General features: G+C 36.4%; 1 protein-coding gene across 3 annotated transcripts in view; it reads left to right on the top strand.

Moving 5' to 3' along the window:
* The window catches only part of ebf1b (EBF transcription factor 1b), a 142749-nt gene that overhangs the window by 85300 nt on the left and 41559 nt on the right, over window positions 1–15890 (top strand). For all 3 annotated transcript variants that reach the window (XM_081391509.1, XM_081391508.1, XM_081391510.1), the window contains exons 7-8: window positions 9516–9597; window positions 13254–13395. In XM_081391509.1, coding sequence (XP_081247635.1) covers window positions 9516–9597; window positions 13254–13395 — 224 coding nt within the window. The remainder of the gene's footprint in view (window positions 1–9515; window positions 9598–13253; window positions 13396–15890) is intronic.

Below are 15890 nucleotides of genomic sequence, written 5' to 3'. Positions count from 1 at the left end.
CCACCTCCAGCTCTTTTGATATTTGCGAGAAGAATGACGTGGGAACATCCATATTCAGGGTGTTATGTGTATCCGGCAAGCATTTGTACAGCTGTACGCACACATCTATGCCTTTGATATGTGGAGAGAGACATTTGATAGCCCATTTCTGGTTGAGATGGGAAAGTGCCTCTCAGCGTTGTGTAAGCTGTCTGCTGACACGTGCAGAAAATCGTTCACATGCCTGAAGCGCAGAGTTGGTTAGCTGTCTTGTGTTATAGACTGTGCGAGATTGTCTCTGTGTACACTGCAGAAACTTGTTTCAATTCTGTAATGATGGCTGGATGTGCCATAACAAGGTACAATATTTTACGTTACAACAAATTTCCTCGCTCCATGTGGAGACGCACAGAAAACCCAAGTTCAGTTTATTGGTATCAGTGGTGAGAATGAAATGAAAACCTTTTTCAAATGATGAAAACAAAAGTAAGATTAAACTTGGGAAACATGCGTAACTTTAAATGGTAAACATGACAGGGGAAAAAATCATGGAAGCTCACTGAAATGGTCCGATAAACAACATTCAACACATGGCAAATGCTCAGAAGTATTATTTCATATTAATATTCTCTTTTTTATTATTGTTATTAGATATACTGATGCTTTGCATTTTACCATATTTTGCATGCTGTCGCAGAGAATGATGGGAAATGCAGTTTTTCCATACATGCCTATCATCTTATTAACAGGCAATGAGAAGCATTCACAGCTAACAAAATGCCTATAACCTAAACATTACTTAAACTTCTTATTATCAACATCCGTTTGCTTTTGTCATGATTGTTTAAAGATCCTATGAAATCAAAATTGAGTTTTATTCCTAAACATTGACAAAATAAACAACATTTTATAATTTAATTATATTGATGACTCATGTTGCACTTGTGGGCGTGTCCTATTTTCTGGTCCAATCAAATGCTTGCTTGAATGAGAATACCCCTCCCACTAATTCCATCATGACTCATGGCCGTGACCTAAAATGAAGCCTGTTGGCTACATTTTGGCTTTAAATTTCCTTTCAATATGTTCCTGCCCGACTTCCTGTTTCAAAAGGAAATGTATCAACACCAGAAAGAAAGTCATTTTAACATGACTTAAAGACAGAAAAGTAGACAACAGGGCTGTATGTACAAAAATGCTAATGGAATCACAAGGGAAAAGGAAAGCAGAAGAAAGGAAACCAGAGACTTTCAAAATAAGAGGCTAAATAGATTCCAAATGAAAGACTGGAACATGAGACAAGAAGACAGAACAAAAATCAACACGACCATTAGCCGAACAAACTCTCTCACTCTCTGTTCGCTTCATTCTGTTTTCCCTCGTCTCTTGCCCTGGTCTAACCCACCACTCAATTCACCTCCCCAGAGAAGACAAACAGACAAAGAAGAGGAGGTATAAAGCCAGTGTTTGTGTGCAAGAAAACAAAAGTAGTAAATCTGCCAGCCCCCAAGGTACGGGACCCTCCCAGCCCTGCTAACCGTTAATCAGCCCTGCCTCTCTGAGTGTGTGTGTGTGTGTGTGTGTGTGTGTGCGCGTGTGTGTTAGCTGGGCTAATGATTTCCCAGCTAGACCACCACACCAGCCCCCCCACGAACCCCCGAGCAAGCCCCCAAAATCAATCTTGCTCTCATGAATTATTGAGTTGTTTGCCTTCAGCCTTTTACAATAGACACTAAAGGAGACCTGTCTCACTCTTTTCCTTTCTCTCTCAGACTATTTTTGCTGTCTCTTTTCTCTGTTTCCATCATTGGGTTGGTTTGTTGGGGACTCTGTCAAAGAGGTTTCCAGAGGTCAGGTCATCTTTCTTGCCTGGTGAAAGTGTGGAGTGTGTGTGCTTTTGACTGAAGAGTCAATTTCCTTTTCAGTCAATGCAAAATCCTGCCTGTCATAAGGATGTCAAAACCAGAACTTTAAGGAACACAACCAGTCTCTATACTATAGTTTCCAAAACAGCTGGTTATGCTGCTTGATATTGCAAAATGGCGTTTCTTACGATATTATTTTAATGTATACAGTTTACTGAACTTTGTAATTCTTCTAGTTATTTCCCTATAGCTGCTAATGAATCAGAAGTATTGCACATTCACAGAAAATAGCTTACTTCTGCGTTGCAAAATAAGGTGGATGGTAGTGAGTACCAACTTTGTATCATTTAAAGTGTCATTTGTTATATTAATATGATTTATAGTATTTATTTAATATTTGTATATTTCTGAACTTTATTTTTATCGGTTAAATAAAAGTTATGCAATTCATGAAGTCCTGTAATTAAAATAATATATCGACGTTTTGCATTAAATTACAAACCATCAACATATTAATTCTTAATCTACTTTCTACTGTTTCTAGTTTAAGCAGTTATATTAGCTCCAAAGAAAAGATAGTTGAACTTTGCAGTCCAACAAGATGCCTTGTTATAGAATAACAGTGCCTACAACACAGAATATAAGCATGAATATGATCCAGGTGAACCAGTCATCAACTTGATTTCCATATCTCCAGGGACCTCTCGGTTTGATTGACAGCTCTCTGTTCCCACACTGGGGTGAGCAATTACCAGTCCTGCATATTAAGAGTTGCTTGTGTAAAATGATGCTCCCGCGTGATTTTCTCCTTCTGTGTAGTTTACGGGATCGGTGTTGTATTTATGCATATTTGAAACTGAGAGAGAGAAATTTCATCTAAAAACAAAATAGCACGAGTTAGCAGTGAGACAATCCATAGCAGTGATTTAATCCTGGCATGACATCATCGTTTGAGTGACATCACATCTGGTAATTGTGTCGCACCCTTTCTGAGTCAGAGAACTGGCATTTAAAGGAATAGTTCATCCCAAAATGAAATCATCCTCATGTAGTTCTAAACCCATTTCTTTCTTCTGTGAAATACATGAGGAAACATTACGAGAAATGGTTACGCTGATTTATCTCATCGAAAGCATACAGTGGCTGGGGCTGTCATAAAAGCACCCCAAAAAGCATACATTAAAATATGGTTGGTCACACCAGGTTTGACATCATTGACAAATGAGAACCAATAATATTTTATGTAAATGACGCCAGATTTGGTGCGACACATCTCGATAAACTATATTGTATGTGAGATTTAAGAGCTATATGTCAAATGGGTTTAGAGAAAATTATGAAAATGTTCATTTTTTGGTGAAATAAGCTTTAACATTAAAAGTGAGATACTTCTCTAGTGCGTTATGATGTGTGAAATATGAGATTTAGTAACAAACAAGTGGCATAACTTGTTTTGGCTCAAATATAAAGTATGGGATCATATGGGTACGCTGTTCTGAATTCACATTAACGCCAAAAAATGTAAAATAAAACATAACCACTCTTTTTTTTTTTGGATTACACAAACACACACACAAGAATATGCCTAGTATTTCTCTTGGCATGGTAGTATTGACACTGTTGCCACAGTGGTATCATGTGACTGCTGCTGTCAGCATTGAGTTCTCACCACTACATCAGGAGCCAATTCTGCAGTATTCAACTAAATTATTGATCTGTCATGTTTAAGTATATTTTTCATGTTTGATTTCAATTAGCATGTCCTTTATGTACGTAGTCCAGTGTTGTAAAATCAAATGGTGTGTGTAAATGCTCAGAAACTCATATTTGCACTTAATGCATGTTATAACTGCTTTATTACTATGTTATAAATGTGTAATAACACAACTCAAAATCTCTTTGTAGGGATTTGGGCAATAGCTAATGCTATCATTTAAATCATGCAGAAGAGAATAGTTTGAGAGGCTGAGAGAGATAGAGACCAAGCAAGCGAGTGCAAAGAGAGAGACCCAAAAAATACAAAGAAAATGGATAGGGAAGACCCCCCTTCTCTCTCTCTCTCTCTCTCTCTCTCTCTCTCTCTCTCTCTCTCTCTCTCTCTCTCTCTCTCTCTCTCTCTCTCTCTCTCTCTCTCTCTCTCTCTCTCTCTCTCTCTCTCTCTCTCTCTCTCTTTCTGATTCACTTGGAAGTGTGCGTTAGCCCTCATAAAATATTAATGTTGGTTGTGCTCAGAGCCATAATTGCCATCTCAGCCCGTGAATAATTTATGCTGCTGTGCTGTTCACATGGGCTCATTTACTCTTGGTGTGGCTCGCACCATACAGAAATATGGCACGGCAACTATGGCCGCTACTTTCCATTTACTAACCAAATTAGATTACCTCACTCAAAACCTCTCCCTCTTCCTCTTTCATCATGATATCAGCCCTCCTGAATTTAAGGAAATGCAAAAACCTGCTTCTTCACCGCCAACTAACTTTCAATCGAGTTTAAGCAGGCGCTAAATGCGCTAAAATATAAGTGCTGTGAGTATTTAAATGATGCCATTGTGATTTATTTTCAGCATATTATCCCTCTCTGTGAACTTTTCCTAATTATTGATATATTATTCACAAAACTACTAATGTTGCTCTATGTTTAAAAAGCGAAGTTTGAATTTAGTTTAAAACGTGTTTACATTTATTGATTTATTGATCATGGCAGCTGCAGTTGATCAAATAGCTATTTGTAATAGCTATTGTTATTTATAAAATGATCGAGAAGAGTGTAATATAATATAATATAATATAATATAATATAATATATAATATATATGGATATACAGTGCTATGCATAAGTTTAGACACCCATGCTAAAGTTGACTAAAAAGAGGAATAAAAATTCATCTTTTGGAAATTGAACTTAATGCCTTAATTTAAAAAAATGAGGAAAAATCCAACCTTTAAGGACACCAATTTTCTTTGTGAATGAATAATGTATCGTAAATAAATAAATGTTCTTCCTTAAAATACAGGGTGCATAAGTTTGGACACCCCTATGTTAAATTCCCATAGAGGCAGGCAGATTTTTATTTTTAAAGGCCAGTTACTTCATGGATCCTCCTAGAGATTGGCATGGAGTACTTACCATAAGATCATCTCTCAATGCAAATCAAACCAGCTATTAGGCTAACTGAAATAAAACCATGCCAATCTCTAGGTATGGTGAAGGCTATGTGATGATGTGGGGCTATTTTAATTCCAAAGGCCAAGGGAACTTTATCAGGATGCATAGTATCCTGGATCCATGAAGTAACTGGCCTTTAAAAATAAAAATCTGCCTGCCTCTATGGGAATTTAACATAGGGGTGACCAAACTTATGCACCCTGTATTTTAAGGAAGAACATTTATTTATTTACGATACATTATTCACTCACAAAGAAAATTGGTGTCCTTAAAGGTTGGATTTTTCCTCATTTTTTAAATTAAGGCATTAAGTTCAATTTCCAAAAGATGATTTTTTATTCCTCTTTTTAGTCAACTTTAGCATGGGTGTCTAAACTTATGCATAGCACTGTATGGATAATATGAATTGGATTGACATTGATTTTGACTAAAGGAATTCATGGCTTGTAGTTTGCTTTTTTTACACCTTTTATGTTTTTATTAACTTTGCACTATTAAAAAAGGGAAGTTTGAATTTAGTTTGAGAGATATATAACTTTATTGATCTACTGATCATGACACGTGCAGTTGTTGCAATAAGGAGGTATTTCTGCCTGATTCTACCTACAAATTCTTAGAACTTACTTCAATCAGTTTTATGTAACATAAAGCAAGGGAATTCTGTTTTAACTTAATTGAGTTACATTGACCCAACATACAATTTCCAATAAAGCTCAGGATGGACACATTCGACACACGCGCACCTGCTCCTTGCTGATCGGCGAATAAGAAATTGTGATTTGCGGTTATTAAACACATTACGTTGCATCAAAGTGAAAATCGCAATTGACAGCGCTACTCTTCAGCACAATGTAACCACAACATCCAATAACAGAAACTCCTGAATGTTCAACATAACTGAACATTAAACATTAACATAAACTACCAACATCTTTCCCTTTAATGAAAAACACATAAAATAACACTTAATCCTGAAATTTACTCTTCTAATGCAGTCCCTTGCAAAGCATGCTGGGAACTACTGATCCACTGCCCAGGGCTGCATTTCTCAAAAGCATAATATATATTATAATACATATAATATAATATAATATAATATAATATAATATAATATAATATAATATAATATAATATAATATAATATAATATAATATAATATAATATAATATAATATAATATAATATATATATATTCTTCTTTTCCTAGTAGACACATGCAATGCAGATTGTATCGGAAATGGTTTTTGAGTAAAATAATTCATGGCTTGTTATTTCATGGACATTTGTGTGGGAGATTTTGTTCATGTTGTGAAGTTGACTGAACTAACCTTGCCTTGTCATATCCAATTATTTGATATTTCAAAAGAAATAAAAATAAATAAATAAATAAATAGCCATACCAATCACAGAATATGTATAAGTCAATGTATTGATTAATTTAAGAGATCCAGGCAACAGAATGTGTGTGGCCTACTAATGTACGAAAAAGACCTTGAATAAAAACTCCTAAGGAGATTTGTTTTATTTGGTTTGTCCTCCGGTTTTTCCTCATGGATTCATCAGTGGTGATGTATTGTGATCTGCAGTGTTATAGAGAGGTCACAGGTGTCTCACTGTTAGCTCGTGTAAGTAAGTACGGCTCCACACTCAACCCCTGTAGTAATTGGCCTTCATTGGAGTGCTCTTAACTGAAGAAGACAGCAAGGTCCTTTCAATTATAGAACCGTCGGGTGACTGCGAGTGTGTGTTCATGAGATGATCCACACACACCTCAGTGCTCTTCGCTTTATATCTGGTCTTGTCGTGCCACGTTAGGTCAAAAGTATTAAGCAGACTCCTGATATTAACCTGACACTTTTAAAGGCACGTATCAAAATGGATGTACACACACAAACGAACATTTACAGTAACACTTAATGAAAGAATGCCATTGTATTAGATGGCATCTGCAAACAAATCCTCGAGATTTCCTCAGAACTAACTTCGCTTTTAATTAATATACAAATTGTGCATTCCCCTTGACAATTTCCATTGATTTAAATCGTATAATATTAGAATGTTTTTATGCAAACTGTGCAACTTCAATAACTTTTATAAGCATAGAAAATCACAGAACACACAATTATTATTAAATTAATTAAAGGCTAGACACCTCAGGTGAATAGGGGAAAAACATCTTTCACCAGTTCATTGATTACAATGATTTTTTTTTATTTTTTTTTTATAACAGAAATCTAAACTTCGTATTAAAGGGTTAGTTCACCCAAAAATGAAAATGATGTCATTAATGACTCACCCTCATGTCGTTCCAAGCCCGTAAGACCTCCGTTCATCTTCGGAACACAGTTTAAGATATTTTAGATTTAGTCCGAGAGCTTTCTGTTCCTCCATTGAAAGTCAATGGACGGCATACTGTTCACGTCCAGAAAGGCAATACAGACATCATCAAAGTAGTCCATGTGACATCAGTGGCTCGATCTTAAGTTTATCAAGCGACGAGAATACTTTTTGTGCGCAAAAAGTAAACAAAAATAACGACTTTATGCCACTATTCATTTCTTTCTCTCTGTGCCTCAAGTGAGTTCGCGTAGTGTTTCAGCGTAGCGCGTCTGTGTTGTACGTCACACGTAGACTCGCTATTGGCCGACGCTGGTCATGTGTGATGCGTGTGACGTACAACACAGACGCGCTATGCTGAAACACTACGTGAACTCACTCGAGGCCCAGAGAGAAGGAAATGAATGGGTGATAAAGTGCAATAAAATAAACAATTATAAGTGTATTGTCTTTCCAAACAACATGTTATTAAAACATCTCTGAATGAATTATGAGTATATATTTCACAGTGCATTCTCGGATGATAGGAGGAATCTTAGGAGGCAGCATAATTAAGTTACCAACCTTTTGGAACAGCCTTTGTGCTGCGATGAGGCTTTTGGAACAGAGCAATCGTGGGTCTGTTTGAAACAGAGAGTGAACAAGTTATAGAAAGAATAGCTGATTCATTATATAACATTCAGTGTCATATTGACAAAGGAGACAGACAGAATTGCAAACAAAGAGGCAAGAGAGAGAAATACACGAGGACAAAAAGGTCCTGACAGACGGGTGTGTGCCATGGCATTATCCAGTTAGACACACACACTGTTTCTGTGCCAGTCAGAGCAGCTGGTATTGTGCTGTTTTAGCTCTAAAGCCAGTCTGTGAGTGAAGGGTTTGTGATAGTGCCCGTGAATGTGCCCGCTTTCTTCTTACCATGATTATGAGAGAGACAGACATATTTTTTTTCTGTTTGGATGCGTGCGTGTCTTTGAATCGGCGATCTGTTTTCAGGAGCGCGACAGATGGACGCTCCACATTTCTGCACACTGCCTGTTGCTGTGTGTGTGTCTGTGCATGTGTTTGTGCTACTGAACTTTTAGGATGTGTAAAAACTCATATACACACACACACACACACACACACACACAAAAAAATCTGGTGGTTCTTACGTTTTTTTTTTTATGAAGAACCTTTTGGTAATTAGACATTGAAAAGTTCTTGATGTTTGATGGCATGTGGTGTCACCATGAATTAAGAAGTAAATAAATTCATTAATGATTTTATATATATATATATATATATATATATATATATATATATATATATATATATATATATATATATATATATATATATATATATATATATATATATATAGTTTATTCATTTATAATGAATTACTCATTTAAAAATACCATGTTTTTAAGGAGTCGCACCACATTTTTTAACCTAAACTAACGTTGCCTTGTCCTAAAATGGTCAAATGATCTGTATTTTAAGAGACACAGTCATGAGGGTCTTCAGGGATCCTCTCTTAGATATCATTTTCTGTGTCATGTTCTGCATGTTTTTTGCACCACATGACGTTTTATAATGTTTTATTAAAAAAATAAAATACAAATCCTAGTAAATAATAATAAAAGATGAGGTCAAACTAATTGCCCAAAAGGATTCAGAAATGAACAACATACTCATCATGAAAGATATGAATTGTATTTTGAAATAAAAATGAACATCACATCATTCATCAAAATAGTTGTTTTTTGGTATTTTACCCAGTATCTGGGAAGTTTATCTTCGTCTATATCTAAAAATTCACAAAATACACTATTAACTATGGAAGCGACAAGGACTTTCCCATGACTAGTTCCTGTTTCGACAAGAAATACATCAACATAAAGAAAATTGCACTCATCAAATTATCCAATGGGATCTTTAAAGCACCAGTACATAGATGTTTTCTTAAGAACTAGAGTCAAAGGATCTTTGTGGAACTTACAAAGGTTCCCCTGTGGCATCAGGAGATTGAATTGGATCTGCCTAATTTCACTGTCAGAGGTTTGGTAAACTGGTCAACTGGCCCATTTATGGCGTTTAAATGTTTTTCTATTCTGTATTAGTTTTTCATAACTTTCAATGGATTCCTTCAGTCCACATAACCAATAATTTCTGCTCTTTTTTGCAGGTTTTTTCTCAAGTTTTTCCTGAAATGCAATCAGAACTGCCTGAAGAATGCAGGAAATCCACGGGACATGCGGCGCTTTCAGGTAAACTGTTTATCTTTTAACCTTTTCATTCATTAGTCTGTTAATTCTGCACACTTTACAACTACTCATCCTTCCGACTTACTATTTCCAAACCTCATGGCCTGTTTTTGCAGATCTGGTTCTGTTTTATAGTGTTTTTGCATATCTTTTGATCAGCGTAAATCATTTTGAATATTTGCACCTACATTCTTTTTTATGTTTAATTATATTTTGTATTCCTTTTTCTGCATGTAGTTTTAAACTCTTTAGCATTTGATTGTGTTAAAAATCTGGCTCCGAGCCTGTAAACACACTCTGCATAATTGCACAACAGTGTCACTCACGCAGTGAGTGTGTTTGAGTGTGAGACATTGAGTAAATAACCTATCACTGCTTTGCAAGAAACACAAGAACTTGAGCTCCAGTCGTTCATTGGAATGTAACCCTTGCTGCTTTCACAAGCACTCTCACACACACTCTTGCTACTGCCTGTTAATTAGGATTTCACACTGTTCCTAACCCCATCAGACGACAAGAATCTGAAACACACAAAAAAAACCACAGTACACACACACAAAAAAAGTCTAAAATAAATTTTCTTATCCTGGTGATGTAACCAAGCCCATGTGGGTGGGGAAAATGTATTGACCAATAATATCAAAGACAACCTAATCAAAGCCTATTGGATTAAATAAACCCCCACTCTACATTATTTCCCACTGAATAGTCTTTTCCTCCTGAAAATGTGTCACATTTTTTAATTGCGGTGTTGTGGTTGCATTTAATGATGTTTTTTTTTAACTCACTTTTCCTTTTTCACTTTTTCCGTTTTTCCTAATATATAAATGCTCATAGTTGCCTCATTCATTCACTTTTTATACACTTTATGTTATGAGAATGTAAAAAGAATAACAATGCTATGCAAGCTCTTTTTTGTGTAATATATTAAATATTATACAAAATGCAAGGACTGACTGGATTTGAAAATTTATCAACACTGTAAAAAAAAAGTTGCTGCCTTAAATTTTTAAGTACAATCAACTTGGATGTTGAAGTCATTTCAACTTAAAAAAATTGCATTAAACCGACTTGAAATTAGTTGAATCTTGTATAACTTATAAATAAAAGTTGAAAACTGCTTAACTTATTTTGATGAGTTGAAGCAATGTGATGAGTTAAAGCAACTCATGTTTTCATAACGTACTGATCATATAATTTTTTACAGTGTATATTTACCTTATAATAATTTGAGTGGAAGTATGAGAGAATTTCCATATCAGTGAAATGGTAAATCAAACCAAAGGCACTGTAAAAAATATATTTTCATGTTCCTTCATTGTATTAACTCAATTTTTTTATTTCAATGAACTTAAAATTTTAAGGCAACCAGGTTACTTTACTTTTTAAAGTTAAACCAACAATAATATTTTACAGTGTAATTGTCATCATTATTCAAGTGGTGATTATTGAGCTAGTTTTATTGAGCTGGCTTACAAATTCTGCTTCCAAAATATCAGCCTGTCCTGGATCAGTATTCAGTGTTGATGTAAGATATTATCTCAGCAGCTGTCTGTATAGTTCTGTCTATAAACGAATCATCAGCACTCACAGCGATTGTGTAATTAGCAGCAGAACGCAGTCATATTTTTGTCACAGCAAGCGTGCAAGAATGCAGGAGAGAGACTTTCCATCACACACACACACAATGTGATGTAGTGTTGCGCAGTTTTTTTTTTTTTTTTTTTTTACTCCAAAATAGAAACAAATGAGACACATACTGACATACAGTGTGGGAATATAGATGTAAATTTAATGTGTTTTGCGTAGCTCAAGTGGATTGGTCAGATGAAGTATTGGAAATAAATATGCTCATATTGAATTCTCTTCTGAAATTTTAGAGGAGAAACGTGATTACTAAGGTACATTTCTCAGGAGAAAAATCTTAGAAGCAGGAGAATTAATAAAGAAATCACCAGTTGAAAATGTCAGTCTCATTGCTCTCTAGGAGCAACAATCGAGATATAAAAGGGAATCAAATCTCTATAAACATCAAGCTCTGTGAGTATTAAAATAGAGAGATAGTGAGCGATAAAGACAGGGAGAGAGAGAGAGAGAGAGAGAGAGAGAGAGAGAGAGAGAGAGAGAGAGAGAGAGAGAGAGAGAATAAAACGAGAGTGTATGATTAGCCACATCCCTCAGAGACTTCCAAGTTCTGTCTTTTCTGAAGAGGCAGAATTTCCACTCAAAGCTCAACAGCAATTGAAATAAGAGGCTCTATGTGGGGTACCAGGGGTCCTCTGTGGCTTAAGAGGGCCCGTTTGTGCCAATCATCACAGCAACCTCAAACACTTATTACCTTCTTGCCATTGTCTCAGGGCGCTCAAGGGCTGCCCGCTTTTTAATTGAATTAATCCGAGCCAACCTCTATCAGCAATCAATCGCAGAGAGCAGAGCATTGTGGGATAGGCAGAGAGGTGTGTTTGTATGCGGTGTTAATTAGTGTACAGCATAGAAATTATTAGAGACTACGAGTGCTTTAATCGAGACGGCGCTTCAGTTTCGGTTGATGCCGCTTGTGGTGCAGAAATTGCATACTTGCATACTTTAATACGTATGCAGAAATTACATACGAACCATAAGTGTGTATAATGTTCTGGTGCTGAAATATTGCTTATTTGTGATGTAACACGGTTGCTAGGGTACTCTAAATGGTTGCTAGGAATAAACTAATTAGGGTTAAACTAATAGACTGCATGTCTGCCCAAATCAAAAGAGCCAAACTCACATGTCTCTATGATGTTCTGATTCATTTATATCCCTCTCATCTATTTTTCAATGGACGTCTATGGGGGATGGTTGCTAGGGTGCTGTAACTGGTTGCTAGGGTGTGGCTAAAACGATTTTAGGTCATTACTTATTGGCTGCTTGATAAGTCAAATGAGTGAGAGAGAATGGGTTCCTAAAGGCAAGATAACTATAAAGATAACGAAAAATTCGTTAAAAATCGTTCTCAATATTAAAGGATAGTAGAGTTTACACCACAGTTATAATGATAACGGCACAGAGAAATTATATCGTTGGAATCACTTTCAGAACGATTTTATCCAGCTGATAAAAAAACATTGACAGCATTTAAAGTGGCAGACAAGCACACGCTTAGAATAAACAGAGCGATATCATCCGCTGGTGTGGATGCTAATATAGTTATCTTTATAGTTTTCTTTATAGTTGTTGTTCTTGTTGTGAACGGGCCTTTAGGCCCTGCGCTTGTGTGTGAAAGTGGCAGCTGAGATTCAAATTTACAAACATTCCATCAATGTAAGTCTGTGAGATTTTTTGGCTCACTTTTTTGTCCCCTGTGTGAACATCATTAGTCAGATCGCTTAGAAAAGATAAAGCAAACCTCTGCTCAATGAGCTGGTTGATTTGACACCTCATTCATGGGTCTATGACAAATGATGCGGGATGAGTAGCGCGCCAAAGTTTTGTCTAGAAGAAGAATAAGTATGACGAATAACAATAGGCAAGCACCACTAATTACAAAGAAACAGCAAGTTTCAGATTGAATTAAATGTGAAATGAACGACTGAAATAGTATTTTCTTGTAAAACATACTCTAGTATTTACAACTAAGATTTTTTTTTAGTGCATTTAAGCCCTGTGCCCTTTCTTTACAGGTGGTTGTGTCAACAACAGTGAGCGTAGAAGGACACGTTCTGGCTGTTTCAGACAACATGTTTGTGCACAACAACTCCAAACATGGCAGAAGAGCTCGGCGACTGGACCCGTCAGAGGGAACGCAATCATATCTAGAGCACGGTGAGTTACTGCGGATTTAACATCGACAGATTAGCAGATAATTGTGATTGTTTATTCCATAATTCTTTATTTTACAGTGTCCCCGTTACACGTTACATTAGATACTGTAGTAATAACTATAAATTATGCATAATTACATGCAACTAACCCTAAACCAAACCAACGCTATCTCACGACCAATTCGTACGAATTCGTACGAATGATAAAAAGTTGGCTAATTCGTACTAATTCGTACGACCTAGCTCGTACGAATTTGTACGATTTGTCTAAACCCACGTGATGGGTAGGTTTAGGGGCGGGGTCAGGGGTAGGTCATTCGTATGAATTCACACGAATTGGCCAATTCGTAAAATATGTACGATTTTGCAAAAACTAATTCGTACGAGCCAGGTCGTATGAATTCGTACGAATAAGCCACCTCGTAGAATTTGTACGTTTTCCCGTGAGATCGGGCTCACCAAACCCCAATCCTAACCCTATAGTAAGTACATGTATTACTACACAGTATCTAAATGAACAATTACACTGTAACACGGACATCATCAAATAAAGTGTAACCGTATATTCTTATTTATTTAAATGAATTAGTTCATTTGGAAAGTTAATTTTAATGAATACTGAGTCCTTTCTGCCTCTTTATTCCATCCCAATTGGTTTGCAACAGAAAAAAAATTAAGAAATAGTGTCAGAGAGAGTAAGATGAGGTTGGCTTGTGTGTGAACAGGGACCCTGACAGATCATGTACATTCAGACTTTATTATACTGTGTTGAAATATGCAGTAAGTCTCTGCAAGCCACACACACAAGACTACATTTTATTAATAGTGGGTTGATACAAAACTCCATCCAGTATGTGTGAATGAGTTGGTGAGAGATAACGCTTCGCTGTCGGAGTCGTCTGTGAGCTTTGGCCTTTTAAGTCACTTCTCCAGTGGTGCGGAGAGAGTAAAAGATGAAGCAGAGATTAATTAAAGAGCTAACCTGTGCCCTCCCTCATTCCATCTGCAGAAATGACTAAGGTGGTGTTTAATTGAATACAGAGGATAAGATTTATGCATAAAGCCGGATACATTAAATCCAAATGCACAGATTTTTAAGTATGGTGCACAACCATGGTAACACCATGGTACTAAACGATTAGCATTTTCTATGGTACTCCAATGTACTTCTAAGTATGTCTTACCACGGTACATATGAACAAACGTTAACCGTTTCTTATGTGTATAGACTCGACTCCAATAGACTTGATTCCAATAATGTTTGTTGCTAAGCTAACAGCATCATTCCCCTGTAAGTATAAAAAATACAAACACATGAATATAAGGCAAATACCTGATCTTGAAGAATTTCATCACTTTTCAGTATTTCTTCATTTACAATCAGCATCTTTTCACCGTCTTAGAGGATTTTTTTTTTTTTTTTCAAAATTACTTTAAGCTAAGAGACTATGGAAGTTTAGCTTTAGCACACATTACATTGTTTGCATGTGAAATCGCCCTCTCAATCACTGTTCCCTACATTACTCCACTAATACAGTCCACTGAATGAGTGAATGAAAACGAGTGAGAGAATTTGGACGCTGTTGAGTGTTTATCTGCGGTACACTCATTATTGTGTTATGTGACAGAATAAGTGCTCTCGAAATTGTCCATAATGGTTTCGGATACCAATACAAATGGCTGCAAAATACAAATTAAAGCATTTCTGATGATCATTGGTCTCCTCTGTGTTTGGTTCATCACTCAGATGTTTATTTCGTCCTTGGCTACTTCCTGTTGGCAGATGTGGCAAATTCAGTTGTTATTGAAAAACGTATGCTTTTAACGCACACTGCACATTCATTGTCAGTATACATTCCCCTTGATAGCCTGCTGACGTAATGCAGCGGAAAATCCCGCTTTTGACACCACATCCATCACAACCGATTACTGATGACTAACAGTTTGCTTAAATAATGTATGTTGAAAATGGTCTCAGAAATGTAATTTCTTACTCATTCTCTTGAAAGTAAAAAGCCATTTCATGGCTCTTAAAAAGCAGGAAGCAAGTCTTTCCCTCAAAAGGGTGTTTGTCTTGGATTATCTGTTTGTTTTATCATATGGCTGTAGAGTCTCTTGGTGGAGTTTAGCTTTAGCATTAGCGTTAGCTTTCCCAGAGCCCATCTGTGCAAGTCCGAGCCCACGTTGACGTGCTTTACAAAGATGCTTGAAGTATTTATCTAGACGCCCGACCAATCCAATCAGTGTCCCATTTAGCCTGTCAAGGATTTAGATGTCCAGGGAAATTTGTTGGATCTGGATGGAAGAACAGAACATATGATGTGGTGATTTACGGTCGTGGATGAATATGGTGTGATAAGCTGTGATGGTCTCTTGGGGTCTGTTGCCGCGTGCTGGCGGCATCAAGCGCTATCAGGAGGTCTGTTTGCATTTGGATGAAAGACAGAAAGTACAGATTTACAGATTGTACTGACAGTAGGCCTCTGTTTTTTTATT

This window comes from Scardinius erythrophthalmus (genome assembly GCF_964197995.2).
Source record: "Scardinius erythrophthalmus genome assembly, chromosome: 17".
NCBI lineage: Eukaryota > Metazoa > Chordata > Actinopteri > Cypriniformes > Leuciscidae > Scardinius > Scardinius erythrophthalmus.
This window is presented reverse-complemented; position numbering and strand designations above follow the sequence as displayed.